Source organism: Schistocerca americana, chromosome 2 (assembly GCF_021461395.2).
Source record: "Schistocerca americana isolate TAMUIC-IGC-003095 chromosome 2, iqSchAmer2.1, whole genome shotgun sequence".
NCBI classification, from domain to species: domain Eukaryota; kingdom Metazoa; phylum Arthropoda; class Insecta; order Orthoptera; family Acrididae; genus Schistocerca; species Schistocerca americana.
The window spans coordinates 1,086,579,359-1,086,606,189 of record NC_060120.1 but is presented as its reverse complement, the minus strand read 5'-3'; the positions used below and the strand labels follow the sequence as shown (position 1 = coordinate 1,086,606,189).

At 39.4% G+C, this 26,831-nt stretch overlaps 1 protein-coding gene and 1 pseudogene across 1 annotated transcript in view; one reads left to right on the top strand and one right to left on the bottom strand.

Annotated features, from left to right (window-relative positions):
* LOC124594686 (phospholipid-transporting ATPase ABCA3-like) overlaps positions 1–26,831 on the bottom strand; it is a 543,403-nt gene that overhangs the window by 227,013 nt on the left and 289,559 nt on the right. The window contains exons 17-19 of the mRNA XM_047133052.1: positions 6,419–6,565; positions 1,369–1,602; positions 1,007–1,283 (exon numbers count right to left, since the gene is read on the bottom strand). Of these exons, the coding sequence (XP_046989008.1) occupies positions 1,007–1,283; positions 1,369–1,602; positions 6,419–6,565 (658 nt within the window). The remainder of the gene's footprint in view (positions 1–1,006; positions 1,284–1,368; positions 1,603–6,418; positions 6,566–26,831) is intronic.
* Positions 25,996–26,113, top strand: LOC124597702 (annotated as a pseudogene).

Here is a 26,831-nt window from a genome sequence, read left to right as displayed (position 1 = left end):
TATTTGGATTTAAATCATTTTCCAGTTGGCTAGCAGTGTCGTTACCATTGTGGGCGGGCATAGGGTTCAAGCGTCGTCCCCGACCATGACGGCGCTTGTCCGAGGCTTCTTTAGTTCTGTCCTGAACCAACTAATCACACTAAAAGGGGGGTTAGCCCCATTAGTGGTTTGTTCTTTTCGTCGCCTTTTACGACTGGCAGAACATACCGGAGGCCTATTCTTTTCCCGGGCCTCCACGGGGATTATTATTATTATCATTATTATTATTACTATTATTATTATTATTATTATTATTATTATTATTATTATTATTATTATTATTATTACTACTATTATTATTGTCCACCCCCGGTAGCTGGGTGGTCAGCGTGACAGATTGTCAATCCCAAGACCCGGGTTCGATTCCCGGCTGGGTAGGAGATTTTCTCCGCTCAGGCACTGGGTGTTGTGTTGTCCTAATCATCATCATTTTATCTTCATTGACATGCAAATCGCCGAAGTGGCGTCAAACCGAAAGACTTGCACCTGGCGAACAGTCTACCCGACAGGAGGCCCTAGTCGCACGACTATTATTATTCTCATTCTTATTATTGCTATTATTATTATTATTATTTGAGCTCTGGTCATTTTTAAGTAAGTATTGTGTCTGGGAAGAATACTGTTTGTATTAATATTAGCTGTCAAGCACCTCTATTGAAGTTATTTGAGATTTTTATGGTAACATACGTTTGTTAATAAATGCTATTTTAAGATAGCACCACGCTTGGATAACTCCCCTTGCCCAAGCACAAGATGCTATTCAACATCAGTTTAAGGTAAGCTTTATATTATTTTATGATTCTTTATAAATGTTTAATATGAAAACTGTGTGCATCATGAAGTGGACAAGGTTTCTACAAAGTTTGTAATACACAGGACAGTTTTAGATGACATAAGACAAATATATTTTATTGTACTGCAATTATTACATCTACATAACCTCTTATTGTCATCAACATGTACTTACCTAATTCATCTGCTGTTCTAAAGCCCTCCTCCTGACATGCAATCATTGTTATTATCAATGCTATCAGTGGTGCAAGGAATAAAATGAAGTCTGAGATGAAAGCTGTGCACCAGAAGATAAATACATCAACACCTGACACCATCTGCAGCAGCTTTACCTTGCTAACACGTTCTTTTATGTAAAATAATACAAAAAATGGTGCTACATATGACAATGAGAAGGCAAGATTTAAAGCCACTTGAAATCCAGCAGATCTTCCATCAGCTGCCAACGACAACTGAAATTTGGAAATACAATGAATAATTTTTTTGTTATTTGACAGAATTTATAAGAGCACTAAATTTTAAATATTTAGCTGATACCTGTGATTCCTGTGAATAAGGTAGTGGATGATTGACAATTCTCAGTGTGTAGTTGTTATTGCCAGAATAAAATCTCATCATTGCATTCACAAGTAAGTTCAAAGACAAAGGTGGTGTATGATAAGGTTGAGCATTAAACCATCCTGTAGCAATAGGCTGATTTGTAATCTCGTTCAGTTCAAATGATGCACTGACAATATATCTTTGATTTGCTTCTTTCAAATTTTCGTTTTGCTGCAAGTAACAATTACCATAATTTGATAGCATTGTCTTTACTTAAGGAGAGGCAAATAATGAAATAAATTAGGACACACAGATATAGAATTCACAAAAGTTGACATGTACACTCACTGAAAATATTTTAATGGGACTAGACAGAAACAGTAGCATAATAGAAATAGACTTGTATTTTTCCGAGGCATTCAGTACTGTCCAACACTGTATTTTGCTAGATAAATTAGAAGCTACTAGTATACCTGGAGTAGTGAAGAAACAGTTTCAGTCATATCTTCAAAATAGGAGACAGGCACTAGAAATTACTTCAGCAAACATTAAAAACCAAAGTATTGTTTATATATCTGACATTCAGACTGTACAAATAGAGGTCTCAATAGAGAAATGTCCCAGGACCTCTCTTTCTTATTCATGTAAATTATATTGAGAGTTCAGACGATGGTTCTCACATAACTCTATCTCCAGATGACACAAATGTTGTTGTAACTAATATAAACCAGGTATTACTAAAATTTGCAGCCAGTGTTTTAGGATATATTGAAAATTAGTTTGAAATGAACAGGTTAACCATAGATAAAGAAATTGAGAGGGTATCTGTCAGCACATTTTTGTGTGTTCTTACTGACGAAAATTCAGACTTGAAACTCTGCATCACATATCTCACTAAAAAACTAAACTCTACTCACTTTGTGCTACATGTAACCAGCACTGAGTCTAGTAGAAAGTGTAGCAGAATTGTCTACTTGACTTACATCCAATCTGTTATTACCTGTGGCCTTCACTTCTGTGTTGTAATAAGACAGATCTAAAAACCATCTTCACCACATAGGAAGACACTATCAGAATAATTACCAATGATTCAAGGCTAACGCTCTTGAATCAATTATTTTGACAGCTAACTGTTCTACACTTGCCATCTCTACATATACAAAAAGTTCAATTTAAAAAAAAGTACAATGATAGTTTCAAAATTAATTCCAGTCTCCATTCTTAACAACATGAAGGCATGCAATGATGTCCATATAAAAAGGGCAGATAAAGTTTAAGAAAGCAAAGAAACAAGCATTCAGGGTAGTAAACAGTACAATAAACATCTGGAACAGGTAAAAGAAGGAAGCAATATTAATTTTTTTTAATGATCAACTTGTAGGAAATAGCTATTGTCATTTGTTATATGTCAGCAGTATTTTTAACCAAGTGCTTATTTTACTGTGAATGAATTAAGGAAGCAATATTCAAAAATTTTAAAGTCAACTTGTAGGAAATAGCTATTGTCATTCGTTATATTTCAGCAGTATTTTTAATCAAATGCTCATTTTATTGTGAATGAATAGTTGGAACAAATGTGTTAGAACTCAGATTTTATTAGTATGTAAGTGTCAGTGGTGTGTATTCAATAAGAAATACCTTTTTGTACTTCATTAGATTTGCTTATGCACTTTTGAATAATATATTGTGGCATGTAATATGCACCCTTGCCCTTTGTAGGATGCCATACAACCTTGTATTCTTTATGCTACAGATTTTCTAAAAACTCCTAGCATTATATGCTGTCTCTGGATGAATAAAGGTCATTCCATGGTTGCATGTGTTAAGAGTTAACAAATACACTTACAAAAAGCATCATAAGTAGCACAACTAACCTGCTAAAATTTTTCAATTTCTTATATTACAGTAGTTTGCATTTTAAGTAATTCAGGCAGGAAGTCTGAACCAGTTAAGACTGGCATATTAAAACTGAAATATTTGTTGCATGTGTGAAGAATGAGAACAATTTGTTTCCACATAAGTAAAGATTTTCTGCTCTGATGATCCATCAATTTCAGTGAAACATTGTTTTATTGTAAATTAAATATTCACTTGTAAGACAACAGAATGGAATTCTTTCAAAATGTGTATGACATTTAATTTTCATTTGAAAATTTGTGTGTGGAACTTATGTGTGTGTGGCACACAGAGACATAATCCGTCACTAAAAAATGCAAGAAACAAAAGGAGTTTACCATTAAAATGAATTTAAAGATGGTCAGACAATTCAAAATATGCAATACAAAATAAGTTTTCAGAATCTCATACAAGGAGAGCTATTAATCCTTGTATCCTGTCTGGAAATACTAATGTTTCTTTTCCTATACTTTCCACCAAAAACCGCATACTGGCACAGTATCTAATGTTATAGAGCACAAAGGAAACAGGAAATACAAATGGTAGGCAAAGATCACATAGTCAGGATATTCCTTCACAATCTCTTCATAGGTTTATGCAATAGTTGTCATTATTATGTATTTCTGCACCACTTCTTTCGTACTAGTTTGGGCGTTCTTTATGGTAATTTTGTCCTTTTTACCTGGTTCTGTCTGCTAACATTATCACAAAGATAAAATTGTATCACATTAGCTTTAAACAATGGAAAATCCAGGATGGAATAATGGCAATGTTATGAAAAAGACAGATTGCTACTCATCATATAGCGCATATGTTGAGTTGCATACAGGCACAACAAAGAGAGTGCTACACACATGAGGTTTCAGCCAGAAGGCCTTCTTCTGTGTTAGAATAGTCTGGCTTTGGCAGCCAAAGACAGTGGTCATGGGTGTGTGAGTTGTGTTTAAGCGAATGTGGGTGTGTGTGCTTAATTCAGAAGAAGCTTTAGTTTCTTCATTCAGACTTTTGCATCCCTGTTTGAATTTACAAGCTTGATTGAGCTTTCTCGTAAGTAACTTTAAATTTTGTTACCAATGTTTTACGTTTCTTGGCTGTTTGACAAACCTCTGTTTACCTTATCAACTGCTTTACCTGGTGATATGCTACTGCTATAAGAGCCCTTTTATAAAACTCCTTTTTCTGTCTCACATAATTATTTCAGCTTTTCTCTGTGCCACTTGTGTCTCATCCTATCCAACTCACACTTGACTTTTATCTTCTTTCTATCAGTCTGAAGTGCCCGTTTTTCTTTCATCCTTTGCAATTTAAGTCTATCACACTCTTTTCATTGATATTCTGCATACTTCATTGGATCCCATTTAGATTTTTCTCTAAACACACATGATCTATTAGTAGCAAACATTCTTAAACTGAGAAATAGTTTAGACATTTAGGTTCAATTGGCTCTGAGCACTATGGGACTTAACATCTGAGATCATCAGTCCCCTAGAACTTAGAACTACTTAAACCTAACTAACCTAAGGACATCACACACATCCATGCCCGAGGCAGATTTCGAACCTGCGACTGTAGCGGTCGCGCGGTTCCAGACTGAAGCACCTAGAACTGCTCAGCCACACGGGCCGGCAGACATTTAGGAAGCAAACAAAGAAGTAGCTGTTTAATTTACATATTGCAACACTGAAATAGAAATGTTAATATAGCGAGGTAAAATAGTATCAGACATACAACACAATTTCTGCACAAAAGTGTTACGCTATATATATATATATATATATATATATATATATATATATATATATATATATATATATATATATATATATATATATATATATATATATATATATATATATATATAAAAAAAAAAGAAAAGTAAAGTTGATGTAGAAAAATGTAGACCGTGCATATAACCTTACTGAAGCTTCCAGATTGATAAATTAATTACTTTTGCTTCATCATAAATAACATCATGTTTTGTGATACGTGTGTTACAAAGGATCGTTATGTTCTATGAAGCAGTTCAGTGGAAAAATGCACCTAGAATGAGATTTTCACTCTGCAGCAGTGTGTGCGCTGATATGAAGCTTCCTGGCAGATTAAAACTGTGTGTCGGACCGAGACTCGAACTCGGGACCTGTGCCTTCCGGGCAAGCGCTCTACCATCTGAGCTACCCAAGCATGACTAACATCCCATCCTCACAGCTTTACTTCTGCCAGTACCACATCTCCTACCTTCCAAACTTTATAGAAGCTCTTCTGCGAACCTGCAGAACTAGCACTCCTGAAAGAAAGGATATTGCGGAGACATGACTTAGCCACAGCCTTGGGGGATGTTTCCAGAACAAGAGGTCCCGAGTTCGAGTCTCAGTCTGGCACACAGTTTTAATCTGCCAAGAAGTTTCAAATGCACCTAATTTGCTTCAAAATTTCACTGAAAATTCTGTAGCATCTGAACAGTTAGTGTGGTGAATGGTAACCTACTGTTACAAAAGAGCATCTGACTGGGGCAGTCAACCTACAAGCTATAATTTCCATTTTCCGAGCAGCTCTACAATGACGAAATTGAAAAACCTAGGGAAATAAAGTAATGAAGTATTTTTTAAATAAATTGTTTTATTGTGAAAAGGAATCATTTCTATACAAATGTTTTTGTTAAAACTGCTTTGAACAATGTTAATTTTTTGGTATAGAGGATCCTGCCACATGAAATGACACACACTACTGCTACTACCACCACTATTATCACTACTTCTGCTATAGAATATCAGGCTGTTACTTACCTGGCAGGAAGCAAAACATCAGTATTACCAACAGCCACACAACACTATTGTAACTGCTAGATCTATTAGTTAATTCCTTGGGGAGAAGAGAGGAATGCGTGTGTCTTGGTGACCTGTCCTCCCTTTTTAATCTTCACAAATCTATTGACCAATCCAGCAGGAGCTTCCCTCTCTTCTTGAGGAGTGAATGACCTCTCCTTCTGTTTTACCAACTAAATTTCAAAAAGCTAGGATAGTGTCACGTACAGTAATGCTTGACTATCAGCAATGCTAATGTCTTGCTTATTGAAGACATGTATCATCTCATAATTTTATAGACATGTAAATTATGATTACTACAATGACTATCCTAGTGGGATTCTACTTACAGCACGTAAAATTGCATCAGTAATGTTGGTATTGTTAATGCCAAGATCAACAATCCACTCCATTGGCAGCAAACTCTTGTATGTCTCATACAGCCCAATACTTTCATTTGATTTTGTACCAGTTAGTATATAGTTTTTATCATAGCTCTGAAACAAAGTATTACCGAGAAACTTTAAGTCAAATGCTACAGCAAAAGTACATAAATATCGTTTAAAACACAGCACAAGAAAAAGCCAAATTTGCTTTAGAAAATTGCAGAACTATAAGGAAGAATCAGTTTTCTTCTATGTGTATGTTATTATTATTAGACTTATACTGTTACTACTACTACCATCATCACTATTAGTGCAGCAGGTGTACTACAACATAGTGAAATTACGCTGGCATGTACCTGACGTCTTTCAGTGTATGTCTGAACTTTGTTACCTTCACTGGTGTGGAAAAAGCAAAGGTGCTATATATATTTTGTTTCGACATACAAAGTATTTAATATATCTTAAAATAAACCTTTGTACTTAATCAAACAATTATTACTTTCATTTCTTTTTGTACCAACCATGAACCATGGACCTTGCCATTGGTGGGGAGACTTGCATGCCTCAGTGACACAAATAGCCCCACTGTAGATGAAAACATAATGTTGGGGTACCCGTTGAGAGGTTAGCAATCATGGTTCCTAAGAGGGGCAGCAGCCTTTTAGTAGTTCCAAGGGCAACAGTCTCGATGATTGACTGATCTGGCCTTGTAACATAAACCAAAATGGCCTTGCCATACTGGTATTGTGCACGGCTGAAGGTAAGGGGAAACTACAGCTATAATTTTTCCCGAGGGCATGCAGCTTTACTGTATGGTTAAATGATGATGGAATCCTCTTGAGTAAAATATTCCAGAGGTAAAATAATCATTCATTCAGATCTCTGGCTGGGGACTACTCAGGAGGATGTCATTATCAGGAGAAACAAAACTGGCATTCTACAGATCAGAGGATGGAACGTCAGGTCCCTCAATTGGGCATGTACGTTAGAAAATCTGAAAAGGGAAATGGATGGAACAGGACTTCTGGTCAGGGGAATACAGGGTTATAAGTATGAAATCAAATAAGGCTAATGCAGAAGTACGTTTATTAATGAATAATAAAATAGGAACACGGGAAAGCTACAATGAACAGCATAGTGAACGCATTATTGTAGCCAAGATAGACACAAAGCCCACACCCATGACAGTAGTAGAAGTTTATAGGCCAACTAGCTCCTTAGATGTGGAGGAGATTGAGGAAATGTATGATGAGATAAAAGAAATAATTCAGATAGTCAAGGGAGACGAAAATTTAATAGTCACGGGTAACTGGAATTCGACAGTAGGAAAAGTAGTAGGTGAATATGGTCAGAGGGAATGGAATGAAAGAGGAAGCCACCTTGTAGAATTTTGCAGAGAGCTTAATTTAATCATAGCCAATACTTGGTTTAACAATCATGAAAGAAGGTTATATAAATGGATGAAACCTGGAAACAACAGAAGATTTCAGATTTATTATATAATGGTAAGCAGATGTGGTCTCTGACCACAATTTATTGGTTATGAACTGCAGATTAAAACTAATGAAACTTCAAAAAGGCAGGAATTTAAGGATATGGACCTGGATAAACTGAAAGGACTAGAGGTTGAAGAGAGTTTCAGAGGAAGCAGTAGTGAATGATTGACAAGAACAGGGGAAAGGAATACAGTTGAAGAAGAATGGGTAGCTCTGGAAGATGAAATAGTGATGGCAGCAGAGGCTGAAGTAGGTAAAAAGATAAGGGATAGTCGAAATCTTTGGGTAACACAAGAGATACTGAATTTAATCAATGAAAAGAGAAGATACAAAAAATTAAGCAGGTGAAAGGGAATCAAACGTCTGAAAAATGAGATCAACAGGAAGTGCAAAATGGCTAAGCAGGAATGGCTAGAGGACAAATGTAAGGATGTAGAAGCCTATATCACCAGGGAAAAGACAGATGCTGCCCAAAAGGAAAGTCAGAGAGACCTTTGGAGAAAAGAAAACCACCTGTATGAATATCAAGAGATCAGATCAAAAACCAGTTCAAGCAAAGAAGAGAAAGCAGAAAGGTGGAAGGAGTATATAGAGGGTCAATACAAGGGAGATGTACTTGAGGGCAGTATTAGGGAAATGGAAGAGGACATAGATGAAGATGAGAAGGGAGATGTGATACTGCCTGAAGAATTTGACAAAGCACTGAAAGGCTTAAGTCAAAACAAGGACCTGGGAGTAGACAACATACCATTTAAGCTACTGATAGCCTTGGGAGAGCCAGCCATAACAAAACTTTTCCATCTAGTGAGCAAGATGTATGAGACAGGCGAAATACCTCAGACTTGAAGAAGAATATAATAACTCAAATTCCAAAGAAAACAAGTGCTGAGAGGTGTGAAAAATACCAAACTATCAGTTTAGTTAGTCACGGCTGCAAAATACTAACATGGATCCTTTATAGAAGAATGGAAAAACTTGCAGAGGCCGACCTCAGGGAATATCAGTTCGGATTCTGTAGAAATGTAGGAACATGCAAGGCCATACTGACCCTACTACTTATCTTAGATGAGAGATTAAAGAAAGATAAACCTTCGTTTATAGGATTTGTAGACTTAGAGACAGCTTTTGACAATGTTGGCTGGGATACTCTCTTTCAAATTCTGAAGGTGGCAGGGGTAAAATACAGGGAGCAAAAGGCTATTTACAATTTGTTCAGAAACCAGATGGCAGTTATACGAGTCGAGTGGCACAAAAGGGAAGCAGTGATTGAGAAGGGAGTGAGACAGGGTTGTAGCCTATCCCTGATATTATTCAATCTGTGTATTGAGCAAGCAGTAAAGGAAACAAAAGAAAAATCTGGAGTAGGTATTAAAGTCCAGGGAGAAGAAATAAAAACTTTGATGTTTGCTGATGACATTGTAATTCTGTCAGATGCACCAAAGGACTAGGAAGAGCAGTTGAATGGAATGGACTGTCTATTGAAAGGAGGATATAAGATGAACACCAACAAAAGCAAAACGAGGATAATGGAACATAGTCGAATCAAATCAGATGATGCGGTGGGAATCAGATGAGGAAATGAGACACTTAAGTAGTAAATGGGTTTTGCTATTTGGGAAGCAAAATAGCTGATGATGGTCGAAGTAGGGAGATATAAAATGTAGACTGACAATGGCAAGAAAAGAATTTCTAAAGAAGAGAAATTTGTTAACATCGAGTATAGTTTTATGTGTCAGGAAGTCCTTTCTGAAAGTATTTGTATTGAGTGTAGCCATGTATGGAAGTGAAACATGGACGATAAACAGTTTAACAAGAAGACAATAGAAGCTTTTAAAATGCAGCACTGCAGAAGAATGCTGAAGATTACATGGGTAGATTACATAACTAATGAGGAGGTACTGAATAAAACTGGGGGAAGAGAAATTTGTGGTACAACCTGACTAGAAGACGGGATCAGTTGGTAGGACATATTCTGGAGAACCAATGGATCACCAATATAGTACTGGAGGAAAGCGTGGATGGTAAAAATCAAAGAGGGGGGCCAAGAGGTGAATATAGTAAGCAGGTTCAGAAGGATGTAGGTTGCAGTATTTATTTGTAAATGAAGAGGCTTGCACAGGATATAGTGGTATGGAGTCTTTGGACTGAAGACCACAACAACAACAAAGATGACTAACACATTTAGGTGAAGCATGTTTGCTTAAAAACAATAATACAAATTCAGTTGCAAAAGATGAGTAATGGCTATTCTTATCTATAAAATAGATTCCTTTTTAAATTAACACACTGCCAGTTGACTGTATTGTTGTTTATTTAATTATGACCCAGGTTTTGCCATTTTATACTGCTTTCAAGTGATTGAGTTTATGTCATTAACATATATTGCATAACTAAAGTAATCCTGTTTTTATTCAATATGATGTACTCCCACTATTATTTACTGATTCATTTTTTAAAAAATGATGATTTTACATCTGGCATTTCGTGGAGAGTGACTATTTTTCTTAATTTATAGCTAATTTTGAGCTTAATGTCCTGCAATATATATTAATAACATAAACTCAATCACTTGAAAATAGCATAAAAGGTCAAAACCTGGGTCATAATTAAATAAACAACAACACAGTTGAGCCATACGAAGATCGTCTTCATGCTGTTTATTGCTTGTCACATTGTCTTTATGGTACTGTTGCCTCCTTCTTATTTGATGTACTGGCGTCACTAAGTTGCTGGTTTTCTTGCCTGTGACTGGCAGCTGCAGTGCTTATTGATAAGTGCACTATCGTACTATCTCTGGAGCGATCGCTAGTATTTCCGAGTCATCGTCTGTCGGAAGTTCAGTCGGGGACGGAGCACCAGTGAGGCATGGACAGCCAGTACTTGCTGACTGCTGGCCACACACATGAACTGTCCGACAGAAGTAGATTGGAGCAGGAATAACCTTCGCCTGGTCGTCTCATTGGGCAACTTGTATTTGGTCTTTAGACCATTTCTGGGCCTCATCAGCTGGCCATCTTGCCGGACGTGGGTCGGTTCCTTCCTTGTGCAGAGATGTCATCGCTGATGGGCAAGAGTTACCTCTGCATGGGTGGATCCGAGCCAGTGTGCCCAGTTTGCCACGTCTCCGAGGTTCCGAATGGACATCGAGTTGAGTCGGGTTGGAGCTGCAGTGAGCTCCGGACAGCCAAGACTCGCCCGACTGTTGCCAGCACTCATAGCTTGAGTAGGGATGACGTTGGTTGGTTGTTCAGTCGGTCGTCTCATTGGACAATATGTATTTGGTCGCCAACTGCTTATGGAAACTCTGCGTGTGTGTGACTTGTCACTTCTCCTTGTTGTTCCACCGTGATTGGTTTTTAGGACTGTCGGCGTTCTTGGTGAAAGTGTTTATGTGGAACTGTGTGTAGCTTCTGTGATTTTCATTTAGCAGATGAATACTGTCTGCGTACTGGTGTAGGGAGTTGGCCGGCTGCAACAGAGCAGCGAGGAAGTCATTTTTAGTTGTTGTGCTATTGGTTGGGTGGAAGGGAATTGATTACGTTGTTGGTTGGTTCTTCAGCTGTCCCTAGGTCATGCTGCCACCTGATCATTTAGTGTTACCATTGGTTTCCTGTCTCACCTAACCTGTTATTAGAGTTTCCTCCCCAGATTAACCCTGGGAACACTTCTGAGCACCACTGCTCTGCTGTTTGTGATTGTGATTTTCTTTTGTCGCAAGTACAGTGCCAGCCCTTCAGCCATGTATTAATTTTGTCTGTTCTATGTTCAGTATATGGCCTTCAGCCGAACCTTATGTGAAGTGTTTTAAGGTTAGGCCATCAGCCATGTTTTATTTAAAATTCTTGTTTGCTCTGTATTTAGGCCTTCAGCCGCATTTGTTTGAAAATCTGTGGCTTTCACCGTGTAATGTGTAAATTCCTGTCTGTAAGGTTTCTCTTTAATTATCTTAAAATCTTAAAATGGACTTCAGCTGTACTGTGTAAATGCTTATCTTAAGGTTTGTCTTTAATTATCTTGAATAATTGTTTGGGGCTTCAGCTGTCACGATATTTCAGGTTTTCTTAAGATGGTTTTCTGTTATACTGTGTAAATGCTTGTCTTTAAATGTTCTATTTTATTATGTTGAAATATTATTGGGCTTTCAGCACAGGAGTTAATTTAAATTTTCCTTAATATGGCTTTTAGCCAAAATTTGTAAATGCTTGCTTTTTAAGAATTTCCTTTGCTGATCTGAAATTTTATTTGGGCCTTTAGCCGAGAAGATATTTTAATTTTACTTAAGTAAGAGCTCCAGACATTTCTCTAAATCCTTGTGTATTAAAAGGAATTATTTAAACTATATTATTGAGAAGTTACTTGGGCCCTCAGCCATGAATTGATCCTTGTTGTTTTAAAGAGAAAACTGTGCATTGGTTTTCGAGGAATAAAGTTGTGGGTCCTGTGTAACTAACAGTAACTGATCTTGGCCCCTTTCCACAACCTGATCTGCTCTGAAATTTCAACAGTCAAATGTGTGGGGTCATTAGGTCCCTCATCGGGTACCTTCCCAGGTGGCGGATAGAGGAAAGCCTCCCAGATATCGGTGGTAGTGAAGAAATGAAATACCCAGGCGTACCATGTACTAAAACAGACCTAAACCCATTAGTGTCTGTTCTGGCATCCAGTGGCTATTGGTCATCTGTTCACCTTGTTGGTGTGGATGCTACAAATACGTCTTGATCTCAACAATCAAGTCTTTAACAACTGTGACCTCCAATAGAGGCACCACAAACACCTTCAACTTGAAAAAATCATGATGGAACAACGGGAAAGATACCCAATACCTCAGGTCCCAGTGAATTTATTAGTTTTTCCTGGTCATCGCTTTCTGGGAACCAGGAACATCACGAAATAGAGAAGAGTTGGAGCTTCTCGAAACTTGTTCGCAAACATTTTATTGGCACAGTCAACACCAATGCACTGGTTAAAATAGGCAAGCTTAAACATCTTACTGATGTATTAGAAAAATTTCACATCAAAATCTTCACAAGACAAGAGACCTGTTTTACTGAAGAGAACCATTTGAACACAGAAAACTACATGATATAAATAGGAAAACTTGCCGTCAGGTGGGGAACACCAACAATGTTTGGCACAGAATTTACTGTACACAAATCTATCATAGACAACATCACAATTTAGCATCAGAAACAGTCTCCACAATAACCTTCAAGTCAGGAAACAAAAGACACACAATTATCAACACACGTGCGACTATAAATGACAACAACAGGAACAGACCACAAGAAGTCGAAGACTTTTGGGAAGACATCAAATTTCTTCCATGACAAACAAATACCAAAAAGCTATGTCAAAATTGTACTAGGAGATTTCAATGCACAACTAGGCAAAGAGAAGAAGTACAAGCATATCACAGGCTCACATAAAGCACACAAATGCACGAACAAGAATGGGAAGCATTAGATAAAGTACTGTCAAAATGTTATGTCGACACAATTTCAGAAACCAAGATGAAAACTCACAACGTAGAAAATGCCGAAAAACGTATGGGGAGAATTCCAAATAGACCACATAGTCATAACAAGTAAAAATAAAAGTGAAATTCTAAATGGGAGAACTCACAAAGGATTCTTCAAGTCTGACCATCACTTTCTACAAGTAAAGATTAAGCCAATTCCAAGAAATAGAAAGACAACACAGAATAAAATTATAAGACCAGATCCAGAATATTTACAGATAAACAAAGACAAAATCATTGACGAAATTAATCAGAATGCAACAGAGAACTGAACAGACCTGGCGAAGACAATTCTGAAGGCAATGCGTTGGGGTGAGCCTCCCAGGAAACTCAAGTATAGATGGTGGAATGCAATCTGTGATCAGGCCATTGAATGAAGAGTTAAGGCATGGAAGAAGTTTAGCAGTAACAGAACAACAGAAACATGGCAGGATTACCCCAAAGTCCAAAAACAAGCCTCGAAAGATATCAGAGCAGTGAAAAGGGCATACGACAAAAATAGACTAAATGAAATTGAGGAAGACTTCAAGAAAAATAATACGAGAAATTTCTACAGAATATTTGGATAAAATATAATGGGTTATCAGCCTCCAAATATCTGCTTCAGAAGAACAAATGGATCGCTAGAAACAAACACAAAAGAGACTTGCAATATTCAAAGGATACCTTGATAAACTTCTCAACTGTGAAAAGCCCAAAGAAAAATTATACTTCACGAAAGCACTACCAAACCCTGACTCAAAGCCGCCTACAGTCACAGAGGTAGAGGATGTTATAAAACAACTAAAGAACAACAGAGCTCCAGGGGAAGATGGCATTATCACCAAGATCTGGAAACTCACAGGCCAAAATATTACAAAGAAAATTCATGCAATTCTCTTGGAAATATAGAATACAAAGAAAATTCCACACGAATGGAAATGCGCACTGATTCACCCACTCCACAAAAAGGGGAGACAGGACAGATCCTAATAATTATAGAAGGATCTCATTATTACCAGTCACTTACAAAATTCTGCCCAAGGTTCCAAGGTGTTATTGAACAGACTGGAACCACAAGTGGATACAAAGATAGATGAATAGCAGGCAAGGCTCAGAAAGGGAAGGTCCCGTATTGAACAAATTTGGAACCTGTGAACACTCTTGAAGGTCAGACAGGTGAACAACACTGTGGTTACATCTGTGGACTTTAAGAAGGCCTACGACTGCACTGGCAGGCAGACTCTCTTTGACACACTAGAAGAATATGGAATAGACAGAAAAACTAGGGTACTGATAGAACAGATGCTTACAGACACCACATCCAAAATAAAATTTATGGGAGAAATCTTAGAGCCATACATACAGGGGTCAGACAAGCAGATGGTCTCTCACGGCTTCTATTCAACATCATCCTGGACAAACTTATCAAGCAGTGGGAAGAAAAAGCAAAAGGAATTCAGTTAGGAAGAACACATCCAAACAAAACATTCATAAAATGCCTAGCATTTCCAGATGACTTAGCAATACTCAGCAACAACAGAGAAGAAGTGCAAGTAGCCCTGGGGTATTTACATGAAGTCTTTGCTAAAATGGGGTTCCAGATATCATACGAGAAAACACTATATAGAAAGAGAGAACAACAATACACAAATCATGCACACAAAATATGGATTAGTTAACTGAGCGGAAAAATTCAAGTATCTTGGAGAACATGTACAAATAGGAGGATCCATCCAATACAGAACAAATATAAAAACTTCAGAAAGCATACAAACTTACATGGATGCACTACAATAAAAGAAGCATTTCAAGACAGGCTAAATTCAGGCACTACAATAGAGTTGTACTAACAGAAGCCCTCTATGCATCAGAAAGACCACAATAGGGGCGTCAGGCATAACAGAGACAGAAAAGATAGAACATAAAATCCTTCGAAAAATTTTTCGAGCAGTACATATAGATGGTATATGAATGAAGAGACCAACCAAAGAACTATATGAACATACAGACAGACTCACAGATATAATCAGAAAACATCGATTAACATTCTTTGGGCACATACATAGAATGAACAACACCAGACACAAAAAACAAAAAAATGGTTTCATGAAATAAAAGAAGACCTAAAACAAGCAGGAATCAATAAAGAAATGATAGATGAAAGAGACCAATTCAGAAACAAAATTATGAACACAAAATTTGAAGTAAAAGAAAGGAAGAGACCAGGGAAAATATGGACAGAGCAATGGAAATACGAACACAGTCAAAGAATGAAAAGGTTTTGGGAAGAGCAAAAGAAGAAGAAAACATAAAAAAAGAGGACAATTGAATAATCATGTAATATTCAAGTTCAATCACTGTCTTAAGGGCAAAAATTTATAATAACGATAATATGATAAAATGGCAGTGTGTTCATTTAAAAATTTTTGTATGACTGTTGCCCAGCAACATGAAAAATACCTTCAAATATAAATACCATTGAAATAGCAACAGAAGAAGGATGACTGTAAATTTTAATGTTGAAATTATTGTGTATGTATAAATGAAATTCTTGCACAAGCCACTATGGAATTCTTTCTGATGGCATATATGGCTGATATCATGAGTGCATTTGGGATGAACCATGGAATCACAACTACAATTCAAGTAGTAAGAGTAATTTCTGTATAGTATATACTTTTCTGTCTTTAATGCACAATAGAGCTTTATAATTTGGTGCCAAGTGGATAAAGAGTTGTCAGTCGACATTGGGTAAGAAATTGGAAATTGACAGACATTCAAAAAAACAGTGAAAGAGTGCCTAATTAGTCACTACTTCTATAATTCATCATAATATTTGGGCTGGAGATGTAAATTCCAATTACACTTATGTTAATATTGCCCTTGGTTAAATTTTCCAATATATTGACAGCTCACAGTGCTCTCTGAAACTGGTAAAGTTGAAATGCTCTGTAATGTTGTGTGCGAGTGATTGCCATTTGTAATTATTATCTCTGGCACACTCTCTGACTTGTGTTATCTCATTTGTTTTTATGCTGTTCTGTTATTTAATTTTCTAGTAAAGGAGTCGTATGAGCTACGGTGTGTTTTTATGTTGCAATTAAGTAAAAACAACTAGTCCCGCAACATTGGTGACCCCGATGTGATGTCCAACGGTCACTAACGTGAAATTTGACGATCACTTACACTCTGTATTGTGCCGCGTCGCGTTAAATACGAACATCCGCATCAGCTGCGTTGTGCATCTTCCGTGGTCCATTTCGCTGTAGCTCACGATGGCAGACCCACCACCAACTGCAGAAGTGTCTACTGCAGCAGTATAATTGTGTGACAGTAAAACTGCCACAATTTTGGCAACAAAATCCCATGCTATGGTTTGCTCAAGTAGAAAGTCAATTTGTGCTAGCACACACAACCGCAGATGAAATGAAGTACAGTTATGTAGTTACTGCACTCAATGAAGATATGGCCGCAGAAGTACAAGATATTCTGGCGTCACCACTGAGTACTGATCGTTACACAACCATCAATAATGCTCTGATTACCCGGCTCTCGCGGTCCGAGGCGAAGAGATTGCAGAAGCTACTCCATACAGAGGAGCTAGGCAATCGCATGCCATTGCAGCTACTACACCGTCTGCATACATTAGCAAGCAGCGCAGTCAGTGATGACATTTTGCAAAATATTTGGCTATCGCACCTGCTACCCGACTCGCAGAAAACATTGACAGTGTGTGCTGGTGATCTGGATACACTCGTGCAAACCGCGGATCGTATAGCGGAAATGTATCCATCCGCATGCATCGCAACGGTTTGCTCACAACCTTGGGCAGATCTCACCGCACTACAAGCACAGGTTGCTGAGCTCACCACACAAGTAGCTGCATTATAGACCCAGACTAACATCCGCTGATCTCGTCACTACCACTCACCAGGTAAGAGCAGCCACTCACCTTCATCAACAAGAATCTGTTGGCATTACTGACGAGGCATGCAAGTGTAAACTGCCATGTGAACAAGGAAACTCAGCCAGAACTCATTGATGATGGATATTGGCTCTCCAGATGGCAGCCATTGACTGTAATGGAACATAGCACATAGTTAGAGTATTTGGTAGACACGGGTGCTGACGTGTCAGTCTATCCATCTGCCTGTCTGCCATGTCACGAATGGGATGACTGCCACCTTTTTATGGCCAGTGGTTCCACAATAACAATGTATGGTCATGTCACATTAGTTTTGAACTTGTGCCTGCGGCGCAAATTTGAATGGCATTTTTCATAGCAGATGTGCTGCAGCGGAGCGGATTTTTTTATCATTTTACGGACTCCTGCCTGACCTCCGTCACCGACACCGTCTTGACACTACTACCAACCTAGCAAGCCAAGGTCGAGTGCGTTGTGTGGAAGACATGGCAGTACGAGTGGTTACTAGTGATTCTCCATTTATTGAGCTCCTCAGACAGTTCCCAGAGATCACATGCCAGACTCCCACACTAGCACCTGTGCTGCACTCGACAGTGCACTGTATTTTGACTACACCTGGGCCACCAATACGTGCTCGTCCGCACCGCTTGACAACTAGAAACCTGTGGCATCTGAAGACGTTGCTAGCGAATGCCTTTTGGACTTTGTAATGCCGCCCAAACGTTTCAACGTTCACGGATGAAGTGACACGTGACTTAGACTTCTGTTATGTGTATATTGACGACATTTTGATTATGTCAAATTCAGAGGAAGAACACCTATTGCACTTACGACAGATCTTCACTCATTTACGTGCACATGGCCTGCTCATCAAACCATTGTAGTGCATTTCTGGAGCAGCTGAAGTACAGTTCCTAGGTTACACTATCAACGCTGAAGGTATACGGCCACCACATGAAGCTATACTGAATTTTCCCCAGCCTACGATAGTTAAAGAATTACATATATTTCTTGGCATAACCAATTTTTATCGTCAATTCATTCACGATCGTGCCTTCCTAGCTGCACCACTGATTAATTCTTGCAAGGTTCACTAAAGCCGAAAGACAAACTCCGGTGGGACAGTGAAGCTGAGTTGGTATTTAACAAGCTGAAGACTGCCATCACAGAAGCTACGTTGTTAGTGCAGCCAGTTCCACATGTGCCTCTCGCCCTGATGGTCGATGTATCTGCAGCTGGAATTGGTGCAGCACTGCAACAGCAAATAGACTGGCACTGTCAGTCCTTAGACTTCTTCAGTAAAAAGCTATTGCCATCTCAACAAAATTGGTCCACATATGATCGCGAACTGTATGTTGCATATGCTGCTATTAAGAAATTTCATCACATGTCGGAAGGACAGCAGTTCACTCTCATCACAGACCGTAAGCCACTAACGTATGCTTTCCGCCAGCATCTCGAGAAGGCATTACCACGTCAGCTGCCACACCTCGACTATATCGGACAGTTCACAACCTCTATTGTCCGTGTTGAAGGAGAACTAAATGTGGCAGCTGATGCTCTCTTCAGGATTAACGCAATCACCAAAGCACTCGATTTTGAAGCTCTCGCCGTAGCGCAGCAATTTGATAGTGAGCTCTGAGATTTGTTGGCACAACCATCGGGCCTACAACTTTGCTGTATTACACTGCCTCTGTCAACTGTGCTGCTGTATTGTGATGTCACCACCAACAAACTGAGATCTTTTGTGACTACTGACTTTCACCAACAGGCAATCGCTTCTTCACATAACTTGCTGCACCCTGGAATACGAGCCACTACCAACATGGTGAAGCGATTGCGAAGATTGCAAGTAATATGTGCGACAATGTGTGGCCTGTCAACGGAATAAAGTTAGCCGGCAAGTTAGGTCACCTGTTGGCACATTCCTTCCTCCAAATCAGAGATTTTATCATGTCCACCTAGACCTAGTAGGACCTCTTCCACCATCGAAAGGACACACCTACTGCCTTACAGCCACCGATTGTTTTACTCGCTGGCCCAAAGTGTTCCTGATTGCTGACATCACTGCTGAAACTGTCACGACTGCATTCTTCAGGGGATGGATCACCTATTTCGGAGTGCTGTTACGAATCACAACAGACTGAGGAAGACAGTTTGAGTCATATTTGTTCAAAGCACTCTCTATCCTACTGGGAACTACAGCTTACCACCCATCAGCAAATGGTTTAATTGAATGCATGCACTGCCAACTGAAAGTGTTGCTTTGTTGTCATGATTCACAGCGGTGGACAGAGACGTTAACCATTGTTCTCCTGGGTCTCTGTGCGTCGCTGAAAGAAGACCTGAACGCCACGACTGCAGAACTCATTTATGGCCAGCTGATATGACTTCCCGGCGAGTTCTTTGTTAATGTGCCAGACAGTGGCATTGACACTTCAGATTTTGTACAAAAGCTGCGTACAAAAATCCGGCAACTGTGCCCCATTGCTCCAAGGTTTCAGCAGACCTGTCGTCCATTTGTGTTTGATGAGCTACGGGAATGCCAATATGTCTTCTTACGGTATGACGCAGTATGCGAGCTGCTGCAGCCACCCTACAATGGACCCTATCGTGTCATCAGTATGGAGGACAAGACAGTCAATGTCGATGTGATGGGTACACCGACCACTGTCTCCGTCGACAGGCTCACACCAGCTTTCCGCGCTTCCTACCCTGGTACAGACGCATCTACACACACTACGGACATGAGCGAAGCTTCGGCCACTCCACTGCACATCACAGGTCAACCTCAACGGACATCTGAGGCTACCACTAATGCACCATCAGCAGCCTGTGCATGACTCGTTGTAACACGGTCCGGATGACACGTCCGTTTCAACAGAAAGTACCATTCACACTAAGGATGGAGTGGTGGAGTGTTACATGCAGTGTAATGCTGTGTGCGAGTAATTGCCATTTGTAATTATTATCTGCGGCGCAGTCTCTGACTTACATTTCCTCATTTGTTTTTATGCAGTTCTGTTGTTTAATTTTCTAGTAAAGGAGTCATATGAGTTATGGTGTGTTTTTATGTTGCAATTAAGTAAATAGAACTAGTCCTGCAACACTGGTGACCCTGACGTGATGTCCAACGGTCACTAATGTGAAATTGAATGATCACAATGCTACGTATCGTGCCACATCGTGTTAAATATGAACATCCATGTCCACTGCGTCACGCATCTTCCGTGTTCCATTTTACTGTAACTCGCGACTCATGATGGCAGACCCACCACCAACTGCCGAAGTGTCTACTGGAGCAGTATAATTGTGTGACAGTAAAACTGCCACAATTTTGGCAACAAAATCCTGTGCTGTGGTTTGCTCAAGTAGAAAGTCAATTTGTGCTAGCGCACACAACCGCAGATGAAGCGACGCACAGTTACGTAGTTACTGCACTCAATGAAGATATGGCCATAGAAGTACAAGATATTCTGGCGTCACCACTGAGTACTGATTGTTACACAACCATCAAGTACACTCTGATTACCCGGCTCTTGCAGTCTGAGGTGAAGAGATTGTAGAAGCTACTCCGCACAGAGGAGCTAGGCAATCGCACGCCTTTGCAGCTACTATGCAGACTGCATACATTAGCGAGCAATGTGGTCAGTGATGACATTTTGTGGCATATTTGGCTATCGTGCCTGCCACCCGACTCGCAGAAAACATTGACAGTGTGTGCCGGTGATCTGGATGCACTCGTGCAAACTGCGGATCGTATAGCGGAAATGTATCCATCCGCATGCATCGCAACGGTTTGCTCACAACCTACACAGCAACCTACACAGCACTACAAGCACAGGTTGCTGAGCTCACCACACAAGTAGCTGCATTATGAACCCAGACTAACAGACGCTGATCTCGTCACCACCACTCACCAGGTAAGAGCAGCCACTCACCTTCGTCAACAAGAATCTATTGATATCACCGATGGTATGGTTCCGAGGTGTGCGATTGTAAACTGCCGTGTGAACAGGAAAACTCAGCAGGAGGTCAGTGATGTTTTTATGTTGCAATTAAGTAAATACAACTAGTCCTGCAGCAAAGTTACAAAAATGTGTATTATGATGCAGTACATGAAACAGCAGTAAGGTATTCTAAAAAGATGATAAATGGCTTTTTTCTATGTAGCTTTTCTCCTAATATATATTCACTAGAAATGGCTTCCATATTTGTCAGTGCATGTAGATTAGCACTAGACATAATTTCCTGTTAGTATCATTTAGGGAAGTAGCGTGCAGTAACTCCTCCTGTCTGCTAATGTGTAACTTCAGTCATTCCACACCTCTCAACACTCTTGTGCTTGATGGGATTTGTCATGCCATCAATTGAAGATTTCCTCCTCTTCGCTATATGGCTCAGGTATCCTGAAGAAGAAATTGTACTACAAATTGCTATTTCCATGGTTCCTAGCTTCCCTAAATTGTATGTCCCCAAATATAACTGAAGATATGCTGTACTAACCACAGAAAAGTGTGCTAAATGTTCTCATCATGAAGCTGCTAACTCTACCTTTCTCATTCTGGAAATCACACAACATCCATGTAGGCTACAGAACGTTAATACATTAAGTGACACTTCTTGGAAGGTGTTTTCTCACAAACAGTCTCAATAACACAGATAATAACAAATCTTATATTTCTTTTTGAAAAATCTCTATTTTTTCTATTCTTTCTCTTTGGAAAGAATGCCTGGCAAGGGAACTATGCTCAAGAACAGCTTCGCTAGGGGCTTTGTAAGTGACTCCCTTTACAGATGGTTTGCAATTTGTGACAATTTTTCCACAGATTTTTAATTTTGCACTTGTAGTTCAGCATGCTTGATTTATGTGGTTGTTTCACGTTAACACTCTCTGGGTGGTTTGTTTTATATACTTGATGGTTATATGAGTCACTGAAGATATACGTATTGTTTTGTGAATTAGCGTAGCACCTTTTCACTCATCTGCATGATTTATATTAGATATTTTTACATTAAAAGTCAACTGTCAGCCTTCAAATCAATTACTGATAATCTGCAAGTATAAGAGAGTTATCAGTCATATTTAAAATTCACATGTATTATGAACAGTAATAGATATATCACCTAAATGCTTGTTGATGTATTTATTTTTTAGAGTCTCTCTAGTACAGGGGAGCCTTACATATCAGGGCTTCTTTACTTACAAGTGATGCTTCCTGATGTACAGGTGGGTCACAAGGTAAGATCACTGGGGACGGGAACCTTCAGGGAGATGAAATGTGTCATAGCGCACTAGTAAAGAGGGCCAACGGTCAGAAACTGCACTCTTAATTATCACTCTCTATTCCAAATCTCTCCTTACTCAGCTTAAACTTAACACCAAAATTACCAGAATACTGTTAAAAAACTGTTAGGATTTGAGTTATATTAAATATGCTACAACTTTTTATGCCAACATAATATCTACATATCAAAATTGATGTTTATACATAACAACAGCTATCTACAAGCCATGTAACTTATTCAACACAATATAAATAGTTAAGCACATTGTTTAGTTGTAAACAGCAAAGAAAACTCATTAAAATCAAACAATATCATTCATTTGAAGTTTAGAAACAACACAGATAATCAAAGGATTTACATTTTACATAATATACAGCAAATGGTATACCGTCAACATCAGTCTCCCCTCCCCCCAAGTGTCAATGGTATGTGAAGCGTAGGTGGTGCCCAAAATGAGTTGTGAGTGATCTTTTTTTGGAGGCACAGGCTGTAGTGGTGGAAGAGGGTGCATTCGATGTCCTTCTGGAATCACAAGTATGTAGCATCTCAGTATTAGTTACTGTGTCTGAACTGACAGGCGTCTCAGCTGGAGTGAGGGCTGGCTCAAGTCTGTTGATGGATGCTGTGAAGGGCGAGCCATTCATGTAAACATCAAATGTTTATTTGTAGCATGCCAATACTGTGTATGGCCATTGTATGGTGGTTGGAATAGTTTCAAATGGTGGTGTGTTGGACGAAAATCTGTTTGCAGGACTGTAAGTCATAGAGAACAGTTGACCACTGAATAGAGCATTCTTTTTGAAACAGCTCGATTGAGCTTGTGAATCTGAAAGTATAGGTGGTATGCGAAGACTGGGGCTTCAATAAAATTGTTTGACATGTCAGTGAAAAATTCTTCAGGAATTTGAAGTGTATAGCAATGCACTAATTCAACCTATGTCATATTGAGGTCATTTTTCAAAGCTGTTCAGAGTTCTAACAGGACAATAGAGTAGCTGTGACTCCAATGCTCTGTGGCAAGGCATTCAAATGAGTGTTTTAATTGTCAATGGAGCCATTAACGGTGAGATGGTAGCACACATTCAAATTTGGTTAATGCCAAGCAATGCTGAAAGTGGTTGAAAGAGATATGACACAAAATTGTTTTCCCTAATTGGTAATGATGTGGAGGTGAATCTGAAGTATGTAATCTACTCATGAAAGAAAATCATGGCTACAGTTGCTATTGTTGCATCTTTCAATGGCTAGTGTTCAGACCAGTAAGAAAAGGGCAATTGCTGTCAACCATTATCAGTACTCTTCTGAGAGTCGTAGAGGTTCAATAATCTCATCATAGGTGAGAAGCATTGCAGTGCTGGACAAACGACTTCAAATCCTTTTCAATACTTGGACAAACAAATGCTTTTTTCATTGGTTCTATATCAGCCCTCAATCCTGTCACAGCGTAGTGCTCCATTTAAATGTAATATTTAAAAATGTCCGATGTTTTGAGTAATGCCTTCAATTTCTTGCTTCTTCCTGGGCATTCCAGTAAGCTAAATATTCACAGTAAATTGTGCAATGTCATCCAAATACCACAACTGACAGTGATGTCTCATATGGCTTCTGGTGGAAGGCAAATATGAGTGACTTATGGCCTGTGATAAAGAATGAAATGTCTACTTTCAAGAATGTGGCTAAACTTTACGATTGAGGCACCTGCTGTGTAGCATTTGTGGTTGTACACTGACCAATTTGGTTTGAAAGCGATAATTTTTTTACTTGAGAAAGCTAGTGATTGCCAGTCACGTTGTGCATGGTGATGTGATACAGCTCCAGTGGCAGTTGATGCTGCGACCACCATAACATTAAGTGGTGCACTAGGAAGAGGCCAAGCTAAGAATGCAGCTTCTGCAATAGCAGTTTTCACTCAGACCAAGGTCTTTTTCTTTTCATCAGTCTGCTGTAGCATGTCTCCAGTTGCACGCAAACCCTTTAAAATTTCATTGAGAAGTGCTGCCAGCAGAGCATAACTGGACACAAAATGTCAATACAAACTTGTCAAGCCCACGAAACTGTGGAATTTGTGTATCTAGTGGACTGTGGAAATTGAGAAAAAGCTTCAACATTGTTGTGAGGTGACAGGATTCCTTATGCATTGATATCATACCCTAAAAATTTTTATTCCAGAGCTACATGCTCTGTCTCACTGGACAATATTACATCACCAATACACAATGAGGCGACAAAAGTCATGGAATACCTCCTAATATCATGTTGGATGTTCTTTTGCCCAGGATAGTGCAGCAGCTCAGTGTGGCTTGCACTCGACTTGTCTTTGGAAGTCCCCTGCAGAAATATTGAGCCGTGCTGCCTTTATAGGACCATAATTGCAGATGTGTTACCAGTGCAGGATTTTATGTATGAATTGGTCTCTCTCAATTATGTCCCACAAATGTTCATTGGGTGCCCAAATCATTCCATCAAACTGTCTAGGAATGTCCTTCGTGACACAATGTCATCCATAAAACTTCCATCGTTGTTTGGGAACATGAAGTCCATGAATTCCTGCAATTGGAAACCCATCTCACCATGCCACAGTTTTCCAGTCGTCTAGAGTCCAACTGATATGGTCACAAGCCCAGGAGAGGTGCTGCAGGCGATGTTGTGCTGTTAGCAAAGGCACACGCATCTGTCACCTGCTGCCATAGCCCATTAATGTAAATTTTGGTGCACTGTCCTAATGGATACATTCATTGCACATCCCACATTCATTTCTGTGATTACTTCATGTAGTGTTGATTGTCTGTTAGCACTGACAGATCTACACGCAAACACTGCTGCTCTTGGTCGTTAAGTGAAGGCCATCGACCACTGTGTTGTCCGTGGTGAGAGGTAATGTCTGACATTTGGTGTTCTCAGCACACTGTTAACACCATCAATATCAGAATATTCAATTCCCAAATGATTTCCAAGATGGCCTGTCCAATGCCTCTAGCTCCAACTACCATTCCGCATTCAAAGTCAGTTAATTGCTGTCATGCGGCCATCTTAGAAACTTTTTCAGCTGAGTCACTTGAGAGCAAATGACAGCTCTGTCACACCGCCCTTTTGCACCTTGTTTATACGTTACTACCATCATCTGTATACATGCATATTGCTACCTGATAACCTTTGTCACTTCAGTATAGAAATAACAGCAGTCTAAGTCTCTTGTTATTTCATCTTCAAACCCCTGGAAAGTTGTGGCATTTCATAGTGCAAATGACATTTGCAAAAATTCTTAGTGTCTGAACAGAGTGAAAACAGTGGTTTTGATTGTATCTTTATTACAGTAAGTATATGATAAAAAGGCAACAGCCTTGCCGCAGTGAATACACCGGTTCCCATGAGATCACCGAAGTTAAGCGCTGTCGGGCGTGGTCGGCACTTGGATGGGTGACCATCCAGGCCGCCATTTGCTGTTGCCATTTTTCGGGGTGCCCTCAGCCTCATGATGCCAATTGAGGAGCTACTCAACCTAATAGTAGTGGCTTTGGTCAAGAATACCATCTTACGACCGGGAGAGCGGTGTGCTGACCCCACGCCCCTCCTATCAGCATTCTCCACCGAGGATGACACGGCAGTCGGATGGTCCCAGTAGGCCACTCGTGGCCTGAAGACGGAGTGCTAAAAATATGATAAAAAGCAAGGACAAAACTGTCTTGCCATGAATGTGCAGAGCAAATTCTTCAATATGTGGGACAGGTCAACAATCAGGTATCATTCTGGCATTAAGCTGATGATAGTAGCCTAAAGGACATCACCCTTTGCTGTTCATAGGGAGAATATGGAGTTGTGAGGCCCAGCTACTATTTGAACGGTGACAGAGTCCTTATGCTAACATGAAAAAGAATTTTTGCTTTGTGATCTTGAGTTTGTTTGAAGGCGCACAACAAGGCCATGCAAGTTTAGTGGTCTTGGTGTAGTGACAGTGTGACATACCATTAACAGCTTACAGAATGAAATTTTCTGTGCACCTGACACATTAAAACTTGGTGAAAAAGTGGAACTGAATCGCAGAACCTTCACCATTCGAAGGCAAGCTGAACTGCCCAAATGTGACCTACAATCCATCCTCACAGCTTTACTTCCACCAGTATCTCATTTACTACCTTCCAAACTTCACAGAAGTTCTCCTCTGAAAGA